This window comes from Bos mutus, chromosome 10 (genome assembly GCF_027580195.1).
Source record: "Bos mutus isolate GX-2022 chromosome 10, NWIPB_WYAK_1.1, whole genome shotgun sequence".
NCBI classification, from domain to species: Eukaryota; Metazoa; Chordata; class Mammalia; order Artiodactyla; family Bovidae; genus Bos; species Bos mutus.
Window position 1 is genome coordinate 9,821,603 of NC_091626.1, and position 13,361 is coordinate 9,834,963.

The 13,361-nt window shown below is 45.3% G+C and overlaps 1 protein-coding gene across 1 annotated transcript in view; it reads left to right on the forward strand.

Annotated features, from left to right (window-relative positions):
- Positions 1-10,417: 10,417 nt before the first annotated feature.
- The window catches only part of JMY (junction mediating and regulatory protein, p53 cofactor), a 72,189-nt gene continuing 69,245 nt past the window's right edge, over positions 10,418-13,361 (forward strand). The window contains 1 exon segment of the mRNA XM_070377263.1: positions 10,418-11,971. Within this exon segment, the coding sequence (XP_070233364.1) occupies positions 10,934-11,971 (1,038 nt within the window). The 5' untranslated portion in view covers positions 10,418-10,933.

Genomic DNA, 13,361 nt, shown 5'->3' on the forward strand with positions numbered 1-13,361 from the left:
AAAGAAGAAACAAACTAAAAAAGAAAAAACATACACAAAAAAATTGAAATGGCATCATAATGTATATATACCCTGCTACAAATTCTTTTCTTCATTTAACATTGCTTTTGAAATATAGGTATAATTAATTTTGTTTTAATGACTGCATGGTATTTTTAAAAGTATTAATTTTATAATAAAGTTTTTTTAAGTCAGAAAAAATAAATTTAATAAACATTCATGTACTCAAGACCAAATTTCATCATATATTAGCACTGAGATATGTTAGTTTCAATCTTTTTTATGATATTTTTTAAAGAAACAAAACTTCCATGGAAATGGAGGAATCAGCCTGCCTGACTTCAGACTATACTACAAAGCTACAGTCATCAAGACAGTATGGTACTGGCACAAAAACAGACATATAGATCAGTGGAACAAAATAGAAAGCCCAGAGATAAATCCACACACCTATGGACAACTTCAGAGAAGGCACTGGCAACCGACTCCAGTACTCTTGCCTGGAAAATCCCATGGGCGGAGGAGCCTGGTAGGCTGCAGTCCATGGGGTCGCAAAGAGTCAGACACAACTGAGCGACTTCACTCTCATTTTTCACTTTCATGCATTGGAGAAGGAAATGGCAACCCACTCCAGTGTTCTTGTCTGGAGAATCCCAGGGAGGGGGGAACCTGGTAGGCTGCCGTCTATGGGGTCGCACAGAGTCAGACATGACTGAAGCGACTTAGCAGCAGCAGCAGCAGCATGGACACCTTATCTTTGACAAAGGAGGCAAGAATATACAATGAAGAAAAGACAATCTCTTTAACAAGTGGTGCTGGGAAAACTAGTCAACCACTTGTAAAAGAATGAAACTAGAACATTTTCTAACACCATACACAAAAATGAACTCAAAATGGATTAAAGATCTAAATGTAAGACCAGAAGCTATAAAACTCCTAGAGGAAAACATGGGCAAAACACACTCTGACATAAATCACAGCAGGATCCTCTATGACCCACCTCCCAGAGTAATGGAAATAAAAGCAAAAATAAACAAATGGGACCTAATTTAACTTAAAAGCTTTTGCCCAGTGAAGGAAACTATAAGCAAGGTGAAAAGACAGCCTTCAGAATGGGAGAAAATAATAGCAAACGAAGCAAATGACAAAGAATTAATCTCAAAAATATACAAGCAGCTCATGCAGCTCAATACCAGTAAAATAAGCGACCCAATCAAAAAATGGGCCGAAGAATTAAACAGACATTTCTTCAAAGAAGACATACAGTTGGCTAACAAACACGTGAAAAGATGCTCAACATCACTCATTATCAGAGAAATGCAAATCAAAACCACAATGAGGTACCATCTCACACCGGTCAGAATGGCTATTGTCAAAAAGTCTACAAGCAGTAAATTCTGGAGAGGGTGCAGAGAAAAGGGAGCCCTCTTACACTGTTGGTGGGAATGGAAACTATACAGCCACTATGGAGAACAGTGTGCGGATTCCTCAAAAAACTGGAAATAGGACTGCCATACAACCCACCAATCCCACTGGTGGGATTACACACCAAGGGGGTATACACACTTAGGAAACCAGAATTGAAAGAGACACATGTACCCCAATGTTCATTGCAGCACTGTTCACAATAGCTAGGACATGGAAGCAACCTAGGTGTCCATCGGCAGATGAATGGATAAGAAAGCTGTGGTACATATACACAATGGGATATTACTCAGCTATTAAAAAGAATGCATTTGAATCAGTTCTAATGAGCTGCATGAAACTGTAGCCTATTATACAGAGTGAAGTAAGTCAGAAAGAAAAACACCAATACAGTATATTAACACATATATGGAATTTAGAAAGATGGTAATGATGACCCTATATGCAAGACACCAAAAGAGACACATATAAAGAGCAGACTTTTGGACTCTGTGAGAGAAGACGAGGGTGGGATGATTTGAGAGAATAGCATTGAAACCTGTATATTACCATATGTAAAACAGAGCGCCAGTCCAGGTTTGATGCATGAGACAGAGTGCTCAGGGCTGGTGCACTGGGATGACCCTGAGGGATGGGATGGGGAGGGAGTTGGGAGGGGAGTTCAGGATGGGGATACATGTACACCCATGGCTGATTCATGTCAATGTATGGCAAAAACCACTACAATATTGTAAAGGAATTAGCCTCCAATTAAAATAAATAAATAAATTTTTAAAAAAGAAAGAAACAAAACTTCCAAATACATTTGTGGCCTCTGAACCCCTTTCCTTAATCCTAGTTCCCACCCTCCCTGTCTAGACAGTATGAAGTTAGTGGATATGATTCTGATGAATATTTTATTACTTTCCATATACATATATATTAATGATCCATAAACAGGGTATAGCTGTATTTTAAGTGGTTTCAACTTTTGCAGAGATAACAGACATGTTATTCTCCGCACTTGCTTTTTTCACTAACATCACGTTTCTGGGCTTTAAGCATGCTGACAGATGGTGATTCCAGTTCTTGACAGATGTGGTATTAGTTATTTATTGCCATTGCTGTATATTTTTTTCATCATATGACTATACTACATATGTTTATTGACTATTGAATGATAGAGATTTAGGTTGTTTCCAGCGTTTTTTTTTTTGTTTGTTTGTTTACTATTATACCTACTACTACCAGGAACATTATGGAAGAGACAAGGAGAGACACAAGCCAGATCCTCTTCCAAAGAGGGGCTCATTGACTCACCTGTTGAGAGAGCTGCTACTGCACAACCTTCCTTCAGGCTTCTCCTTTCGGAAATCACATCAGCTTCATCCAAGGTTATCTTCTCGTCCAGGGACAACCCACAACTAATGACTGGATGAATGCATAAACACCTGATCCACTGTGGAAGCAACTCAGCTAAGAAGATCCCCATGGCCTCAGGGGTGTCAGGCCCCCATCACAGCTTGAGACCTCCATTTCCCCACTCCAGCTCCCTCGTCTTTCTTTTCAAGCCTTGATCCCAAGGGCATGCTTAGTAAACAACCTGCATGTTGAACTCTGCCAACATTAACAGATTAAAGAAGAAATATGATTATCTCAATACACGGGACAAGCATGTGGGAAAGGGTCCCCATGGAGAAGCACAAAAGCACATATGAGGGAAGTAACCATATTGGACACCAAGCTTGCTCAAGCCTCAAGAGAGACCCAACCAGCTAAGATCCATCAACCTGTAGTGACATGAGAGATAATAATAGATTGTTTTAAATCATTATATTTGGGGGTGGTTTATTACAAAGTAACATAAAAAGACTTGCCTGGAAAATCCCATGGACGGAGGAGCCTGGTGGGCTTGTAGTGCATGGGGTTGCTAGGAGTCGGACATGACTGAGCGACTTCACTTTCACTTTTCACTTTCATGCATTGGAGAAGGAAATGGCAACCCACTCCAGTGTTCTTGCCTGGAGAATCCCAGGGATCGGGGAGCCTGGTGGGCCGTCGTCTCTGGGGTTGCACAGAGTCGGACACGACTGAAGTGACTTAGCAGCAACATGTAAAGAAACTATAGCAATAGATGGTAACTTTACATGATAATGCAGAACTAACAAAAACTAGGAAAAAATCCTAAGAATGACAAATCTTTAGATTCATTCCTATGAACATCCAAAAGATTAATAAACACCAACAGATACTGCTTCAGAGGACTTGGCTATGAGAACTATGATTGGCAGAATAATGTCCCCTCAAAGATATCCATAAACTAATCTTCAAAACCTGTGACTTTGTGAGGTTACTTGGCAAAAAAGAATTGAGGTTGCTGATGGAATTAAGATTCCATCTAATCAGCAGACACAAAAATTATCCTGAATTATCCTCATGGCCCATCACTTCATGGGAAATAGATGGGGAAACAGTGGAAACAGTGTCAGACTTTATTTTTCTGGGCTCCAAAATCACTGCAGATGGTGACTGCAGCCATGAAATTAAAAGACGCTTACCCCTTGGAAGGAAAGTTATGACCAACCTAGATAGCATATTCAAAAGCAGAGACATTACTTTGCCAACAAAGTTCGTCTAGTCAAGGCTATGGTTTTTCCTGTGGTCACGTATGGATGTGACAGTTGGACTGTGAAGAAGGCTGAGCGCCAAAGAATTGATGCTTTTGAACTGTGGTGTTGGAGAAGACTCTTGAGAGTCCCTTGGACCGCAAGGAGATCCAACCAGTCCATTCTGAAGGAGATCAGCCCTGGGATTTCTTTGGAAGGAGTGATGCTAAAGCTGAAACTCCAGTACTTTGGCCACCTGATGAGAAGAGTTGACTCATTAGAAAAGACTCTGTTGCTGGGAGGGATTGGGGGCAGGAGGAGAAGGGGACGACAGAGGATGAGATGGCTGGATGGCATCACTGACTTGATGGACGTGAGTCTGAGTGAACTCTGGGAGATGGTGATGGACAGGGAGGCCTGGCGTGCTGCAATTCATGGGGTCGCAAAGAATTGGACACGACTGAGCGACTGAACTGAACTGATCCTCATGGCCTGATAAAATCACAAGGATCCTTAAAAGTGGAAGAGGGAAGTGGAAGCCAAGAGTCAAAGGAGGGACCTCTCTAGCGGTCTACTGGCTAAGACTCCATGACCCCGACATCAGGCACCCAAGTTCGAACCCTGGTCAGGGAACCAGATCCCTCATAAAGCAATTAAAGACGGAAGGTACCATATGCCACAACAAAGACTCGGTGCAACCAAATACATAAATAAATATTTATTTTAAAACAAAGAGTCAAAGAAGGAGACATGACAAGAGAAACACGATCTGTCTCAGAACAAACGTCATGTGCTGTGGGAAGAATTTGGCCCACTATTGCTGGCTTAGAAGATGGAGGGAGAAGCTACATGCCCGTGAATGTGGGCAGCCCCAGAAGCTGAAAAGGGCTAGCAGACGGATTGTGCCCTAGAGCTTCTAGAATAAACTTTGCAGCCTCACAGACAACTTGACTTTAGCTCAGTGAGCCTCACTTTAGACTTGTGACCCCTAAAACTTAAAGATAGTAAATCTGAGTTGTTTTAAGTCACTAAATTGGTGGTAATTTGTTGCAGCAGCCACAGAAAATGAACACCAACCATATAGATATAAAAGAAGCAGTATAAGGAAAGTAAGTGAGTGATGCAGGAAAGTAAGTGTGTTTGGGAGTGGTATGTTACTCTCCCTCTCAAACATTTTTTTAGAAATGGCAACTACTATTTCAGGTTCTAGACTTCTCACCCAGGTTTTCTGCATCATGTGAGATGAAAACAGGCCTGGATCTACACAGTAAGGACAAGCTCAAACCCCATTTAGTATTTAGCTCAGAATTTACCTTAGAACCTGGAAAATCATCTCAAACAAGATAATGAAGCCACACCCTCAAGATCTTCCTCCAGAGAGTCTGAAAAACTATCATCTTCTGTTTCTAATTTAAAAAAAAAATTATTTGTGATGATCCAGTCAAACTGAAGCCAATTACTACAATGTGAGCACCACGCTGTACTCATGTTTGTGCCCTTGGTGTGTCACAGATCAGTTAATGAATAGAACCAAGTTTTTGTAAAGCACAGCTGGTGTCTGTGACCACCATGAGAATGTGTGTCTCAGCTCCCTGAGCTGAATACTGACAGCCTGGGCCGCTCCATTATGCATCCACCACATTTCCTCCAGGTTGCTCCCAGTCACTGTCTGAGGAGACGGGGAACATGGCAGGCCTGTTGGCTGTGAGACATGAAACTCCTCTGACAGGTAACTTTGGCTTGGGGATCCCCACTGACCTAGAGAAAACACTCTAGACTGTGCTGCCCTCCAAGACGCTCTTCATTAAAACTTCCTTTCTTCCTCACTCCTTCACAGTCACAAGCTCTCCCCTTTGCTCTGGCTCCCTCCCCATTTTCCCTTACAGGTGTTTCCCTCTAAATTCTCTTCCACGTCTAATTCCATCATGCTATCTGCTTCTTGGGGGGTCTTGATGAAGCATGGCTACTCTTAGGTACTGTCAGATAGTAGAAGCAGATTTGTATCTGATGTACATTGTGATCACCTTCTCACTTCCCCTTAACTTCCCTTCCTTCTTTTTGCCCCTGAGAGGCCCTGCCAAAAGGTGAGAGTCCTTTTCCTAAAATTTTCACTGGGCATGAGTTGGAACAACGTACTCATGGAGATGTGAAAACTCAGGCATTTGAAATGTTAGAGGAATGATAAATCTAAGGATAATGGAATTGGAGGGTTGTTATAAGATCAGGCTGAGACTAAGACTAATAATAAGCTGTGGTAACTAACATCATTTACAGACTTGAAGGTCACTCTCTCAGGACAAAAGAATTTAACATCCAAGCTAAGACCCTAGTGTATGTTGAAAACTTGCCATGAGGGTGACTCCTAGAAACCTGGAAAAAGCAACAGGCCTCACAGAGCCCAATGTGAAATGCTTGAATTGCCAAGGTATACAAAAGAGGAAGGAATAAAAGACGCAGGGAAGTGGGAATGCTGGAAGGGATACGCAACGTGAGGCCAGAACAAATATGTTTCCCAGGAAGGTCCCAAGGATACACCATTCACTAAGGGTGTTCGTTAGAAATGTGCTGGTGAGAGGGACCCCAGCACCCCCATGAAGTTCACTGTGGCTCTCTTCTGCAGGCCAAGGTTAAAAGCAGGACAAGTGGTCACAGAATCTGATTCACTGATAGCAAGAGATGAGAAGGCCCTGGAGCAATAGAGGCTACTGTCAACATTTCACCATCAGAAGTCAGAGGGTGACAGGGTCCACAGTTATGGGATGGTTAATAAAACAAAGCATCCCAAGGGGAAAAATAGCTGAGCAGCCAATTGATTGACTGAAAGTCACTCAGTCGTGTCCAACTCTTTGCAACCCCATGAACTATACAGTCCATGGAATTCTCCAGGCTAGGATACTGGAGTGGGTAGCCTTTCCCTTCTCCAGGGGATCTTCCCACCCCAGGGACTGAACCCAAGCCTCCCACATTGCAGGCAGTTTCTTTACCAGCTGAGTCAAAATAGCTGAGCAGCCAGTAGACACTGCTTAATATATTCAATACATTGTCAAAACAGAGCCAGAATGGACAAGGGGGAGGTTGAGGGAAGTACTTAGTCTCTCACCAAGTTTTCAAGGACTGTTGAAGACAGGGTCCAAGCTGATGCCGATACCCAACAACCAGAAACTTCATCATGAGCTCTGGAGCCCAGGGGTCAGGTAATTAATGGAGTCTTGACCAAAGTCTAGGTCCACCAGGTCTGTGAATTCACCTGGTACTCATTTCTCTGGTCCCCAAATATATCTTGGGATTGATGTATGTGGCAGTTGGAATAATCCATACACTGAGCTTGTTGATGAAAGCTATCATAGTAGGGAAGATCAAGTGGAAGCTTCTGAAACAGCTCATCTCCCACCAAGATAGTGAAGTAAAAGCAGTATAACCCTGGAGAGGGATAGCAGAGATTAGTGCCACTCTTTAAGATGTAGTCACAGAAATCCCTAGAATATCTCTGTTAATTTGCTGGTCTGGTCCTTAACAGAAACCAGATGGATTCTGAAGACTACTGCTAACTCAACCAAAATATAGTCCTGATCACATTTCCCCAGCTAGGTGTAGTCTCTTTGCTAGAGCAGATAATATGGTCTCCAGTACTCAATATGCCTTCAAACTGTGGTGCTGGAGAAGACTCTTGAGACCCCTTGGACAGCAAGGAGATCAAACTAGTCGATCCAAAAGGAAATCAACCCTAAATATTCATTGGAAGGACTGACGCTGAAGCTGAAACTCCAATACTTTGGCCACCTGATGCAAAGAGCCGACTCACTGGAAAAGATCCTGATGCTGGGAAAGACCAAATGCAGGAGGAGAAGGGGACAGCAGAGGATGAGATGGTTGGATGGCATTATGGACTCAACGGATATGAGTTTGAGCAAACTCTGGGAAATAGTGAAGGACAGGGAAGCCTGGCGTGCTGCAGTCCATGGGGTCACAAAGAGTCAGACACAAGACAGAACAACAACATCTCAATATGCAACCACTGATTTGGTGAATGTGTGCTTTTCTATTCCAGCCAGGCAAAAAAGATCAGAAACACTTGGCTCCAAGGCCAAATTAACTCTCCTACCATCTGTCACAATCTATAGACATCTCGACCACCTGGACATAGTGCAGAAAATCATATAGATACATTACATTAATGACATCATGCTGATCTGGCAGGATACGGTGCTGGCACTGCTGGCAACCTTGGTAAGACATATGCATTTCAGAGGGATGGAGACAAACTCCACAAAAATTCAGGCCCTGGCCAAGTCAGTGAAGTTTCTGCACATCCCATGGTCAGGTATGTCAGGACATTCCATTTAAAGCAAAAGACGTATTTGTGCAGGATGCAGCCACTCTACAATAAAAGAAACACAATGACTGTTTAGCTTCCTTGGGCTTTGGATATAACACATTCCACACCCAGGAAAACTGCTATAGCTCATATATCAGGTGATATGGAAGATGCCAAATTTAAGTTGGGCTGGGAGACTGGCTGTCCAGCAGTCCTCACTGCCAAACAAGCAGCACTGCTGCTTAGAACAAAAATCCCAGCACACCCTATGGGACTGAAGATGTTAGTAGTAAAAGATACAGTGTAAAACTTTCAGCCAAGTCTCAGAGGAAGAATCACAACCCAGGCTCCTGGGGTTAGGCACCAAGGTCAAAATGTGGCCTTCTGTAACTTTACTTATTCCCAGAGAGTATTTATATACTCAGAGATCTTAAAATCATATACAGAACTAAATAAAGAATTGTAAAGTACCACAGTAATGTGCCATGGGAATTTCTGTTTGTTCCTGTTTATTTGTAGGATAACAATTACTATAACAAAATGAGAAACATTGAAACAACTCTTTTGAAAAAACACAGTAGCTAGAGTATTGTGGAGAAACAATAACACCTGTGTGACCACAAACCAATTTTCTCTAGCACTATTGTGATAAGACATAATGTTGTGGATAAATATTGCAATGTTAATATACATGTAAATAAAAATACTTCTCATAAACATACTTTCGAAGTTCATTCTTAGTATTCATACTTATCTATAATGTATTATAAGAAGAGCTATGATCTATCATTTTTTATCAGAAAAACTGTTAGCAGTATCTTTTCTTCAGAAAAGTGGAAATTTTTCTATAATGTGCTATTGTTTGCTTAGCTGGTGAGCAGATGTGAAATGGATTTTCTCTGTTTCTTACTGCCTTTCAAAAGGTGTATTTCTGATTTGCATTTGAGAATTACCATAAATTGTTACCAGCTTTGAAAACATGGTTTTTATACAGAACTGTAAAAAGGTTAAAGAACCAGCCCTTTTCCCTTTTAGCTCATCCTTCCCCTTTTCTATGGTCAGAGCAGATCTATAGGTCTAAAATGTCCAATTGACTGACAGGGCTAAAGCTTTCGGCTGTTTATTCAGATGTCAGGACAAAACTGAAATAAGTATGGCTAACAATGTAAGGTTAATCCAAATGGTCTCGCATATATTTTAGAAATATGGATAAAAGTAACAAATAATTCCCATTGTGCTTTACTGTGGATGCAGAATACCTGCAATATGGATTGGATAGTAGTAGGAAAGAGTATGTGAATAATTTAAACTAGATTATAAGACCAATGAGGCAATTTTGAGAATGTTTCATCATAGTTCAGTATGAATAGCGTAATTCTTCAGATTTACGTGTTTTTTTTTTTTTTTTGTATGTGGATTCTGGGAACTCTGATAATTGAATACAATTTCAAAAGGGCTCAAGTCGGTGACGTCAAAACGAGGTTCACAGAACAATACACAACGAGGTAGCCAGAAACAATAAAACACTGATGAACGGAGACATAAGCATACTGGTAGGACATGACTGAATTTTCACTTATTTTGTTTTGGAGTTCTACTGGGTTGTCTTCAGACACCTTCCCTTTGTATCTGACAGTGTATCGCAAGAGTGTTAAGGGGAGAACCCAACTGTCTAGGGGATCCCGACAAAGTTTAGCACACAGCTCACGTAACGTCACGGCGTACTTCTTTCTGAATATGGGAGTTATCCCCCCGAAATGGAAGAAAATGTACACTTGAGGGTCCCTCTGAATGACTGGAGTTCAAAAATGCTCAGTTCCTTCGCCTTTGTCCTTCTCTCCCTGGGTTTGGAGGCCACCTGTCCCGCAGGTCACACCTGCCACTCTCGCTGCGCGGCTCACCGGCTCCGGACCCGAGCCTGAGGAACAGAAGACTCGCGCGCGCGGCCGCGAGCGGGCGGGGGCGGGAGACGCGGAGGGGCGGGGCCGACGCGCGCGAGCGAGGTGTGCGCGCCGCCGCCGCCGCGTCACCAGCGTGCGGCACGTGCCCGTGTTTACGTCCCTCGTGGAGCCGCTACGTCAGCAGCCGAATGGCAACATTGTGGCGATACTGAGGCTCCGCGCTCAGGAGACGCGTCCCTTCGTCAGGCCGGCTCCAGGCTGTCGAGAAGAAGAGGAGGAGGGGCGCGGAGATCCGCCAGGGCGAGCGGCGGAGGCTCGCAAGCCCAGGGCCCCGACCACCCACCCGCCCGCCCGGCCCCGCGCCACCCGCGCCTCACCTCCGGAGCGCCGCAGACTCAGCCCCGCGGCCTCGCTCGGGGGGCGGCCCGGGCGGGCGCGGTTCTTGTAAACAGACCCAGCCGCACGTGACCATGTGAACTACCTGCTCTGGGGACGCGCATTGTCTTTCCCGCGAGCCGCGCCACAAAGGAGCGCGACGAGTCCCAGCTCGGAGAGACAGGCGAGCGAGCGGGGAGAGCCGGCCGGCGCGCTAAGATGGCTGAAGGCGCCCGGCGAGGGTGAGTGGGGGGCGCGGCGCAGCCAGCCGGCGAGTCCTCGCGCGGGCAGGGCCAGCGGCGCCTTCCCCGCGGCCTGGCACCGGAGCCACCATGTCGTTCGCGCTGGAGGAGACGGTCGAGTCGGACTGGGTGGCCGTGCGGCCCCACGTATTCGACGAGCGCGAGAAGCACAAGTTCGTTTTCATCGTAGCCTGGAACGAGATTGAGGGCAAGTTTGCCATAACCTGCCACAATCGGACGGCCCAGAGGCAGAGGAGCGGCACCCGGGATCAGGCGGGGGCGCGAGGCGGCGCGGAGTCAGGCGCGCTCGCATCCGACGGGACTCGCGGGCCGGGCAGCCCGGCGGGCAAGAGTCGGCCCGAGGCCACTGCCTCCGCGACTCTGGGCAGGAGCCCCGGGTCCCGGAGGCGCCCAGCCTGGCCAGAGGGCAGCTCTCCGCGGAGCGCGTGCAGCCTTCGAGGGGACCCGCCGCTGCGGAGTCCGGCCGGCAAAGGGGCGGAGAGTCCTCTCCGGAGCCCAGTGAGGGCCAACCCCAGCCCGGTCCGGAGGGCATCCGGAGGCAGAGATGTGGCGGGGTCCGCCGCTGCGGCAGCCCCGCCGGCGGCCAAGGAGGCCCCGATGTCAGTGCGGGTAGTGAGCGCCTGCGGGACGGTCACCGAGGAGATCGAGGTGCTGGAAATGGTGAGGGAAGATGAGGCGGACCCGGCGGCGCTGGCGCTCTCGGCCGCGGAGCAGCCGCCAGCGGCCGCCGAACTGGAGTCCCCGGCCGAGGAGTGCAGCTGGGCCGGGCTCTTCTCCTTCCAGGATCTGCGCGCCGTGCACCAGCAGCTGTGCTCTGTGAACTCGCAGCTGGAGCCGTGCCTGCCGGTGTTTCCGGAGGAGCCGTCGGGCATGTGGACGGTGCTGTTCGGGGGCGCCCCGGAGATGTCCGAGCAGGAAATCGACACGCTGTGTTACCAGCTCCAGATTTACCTGGGCCACGGCCTGGACACCTGCGGCTGGAAGATCCTGTCCCAGGTACTGTTCACCGAGACCGACGACCCGGAGGAGTATTACGAAAGCCTGAGCGAGCTGCGGCAGAAGGGCTACGAAGAAGTGCTCCAGCGGGCCAGGAAGCGCATCCAGGAGGTAAGGACCCAGACTAGGCTCCACGCATCGCTTTTGGCTCCTCCACGCTGCCGCAGACTGGAGCTTCGGTCCAGGTTGTGCGCATTTGGGACACTTGTTTTCCTAGCTAAACAAGGGGACAGGAGGGGGTCCTGACCTTTCTTCCCCTTCATTCCTCTCAGAGGTGGGAAAAACCATGGCTTTCCTTAATTTGGCCTCTGAAGGAACTTGGGTAAACCTTTAGATTTACGCCTCCTACGTATAATGTAAGTTCTATAAAGTGCTCTGTTTACTACTAAGTAATGGTAGTAAAATTAAAGCCACTCAGAAGAAAGACGTCCCATAAATATAAGCTAAATGAGTGATTCTCTTTGTCCCTAAAGTTCTTTCCAGCAATAATTGCCCGGATCATTAAACTTACTTTCCTGGTGTCACGTTCGTTTATTGAAAATGATTTGTCTTATGAAGTAAAATTGGTCCGTTTTTTGTCTCCAAATGTGATTTGGCAACTTTGGCAAATTTTAAATCATTTTCCTCCAGATGAGTGGCCTGTCCATGGACTTTTATACATACCTTAGGAGTATCTCAAGCCTTTAAGGAGGGCTCGTGTTTCACTTATTTTAGGGAGGAAAAAGGTCTTGGGCAGGAATGTTTATTATACTTTTGGACTTGACTAAAAGTAGTGCAGGCGCTTATTTTCAAACGAATCCTTAAAATTCCAGGAAATAATGGGAAAAGGTCTGAATGGTTATACATAGGGAGCTGTACGATGTGTAGGATGTATAATTGGAGGTCATGTGTACTTAAGAGCCTCTGCCGGAAAACTACTAAAAAAAGTATTCTCGTTCTCAAAGCAATTATTTTTATTATTGGTACCAATTGAGGTTGGAGTTGGGTTGGGGAAATGCCTCTTTTTGTCGTGTTTATATTCTTTGACTGTGTTTACATACTACTGAAATCTTGTAGTATGTGCCGGGAAGCAGGAACCTCCTGATTTCTTCGTAGAATATTCTCTATTCGGGATTTAGGAAATAATTCTTCCTCACTTACTCCACAGTGCTTTCTTAAAACCTGGTGACTCCAGGTTTTCACTTCTTCCTGTTAGATTACTTGATGCTAAACATCACCCATCATGATGTGATCCCGTAGTTCTAGAGATCTGTTTTTATTTCCATTTTTATCATCTTACTTCTGGAGTCTTTGTTCTATTAATACCTTAAATCATTTTTGGAAGGAAGTGACAAATCTTAAATAGTCATGTTCTCTTTAGAGTTTTCATGGTGACCTGTGTTTCCTTTAAACTGCAAGGACAAAGTTCGTGCTTCTTTTGCTTGTTCTACAGGTATATATTATTATTTTTTTCTTTTTACTGTTCTATTTTTTAATCCCTAAATGTTGAAGATATGTTTGG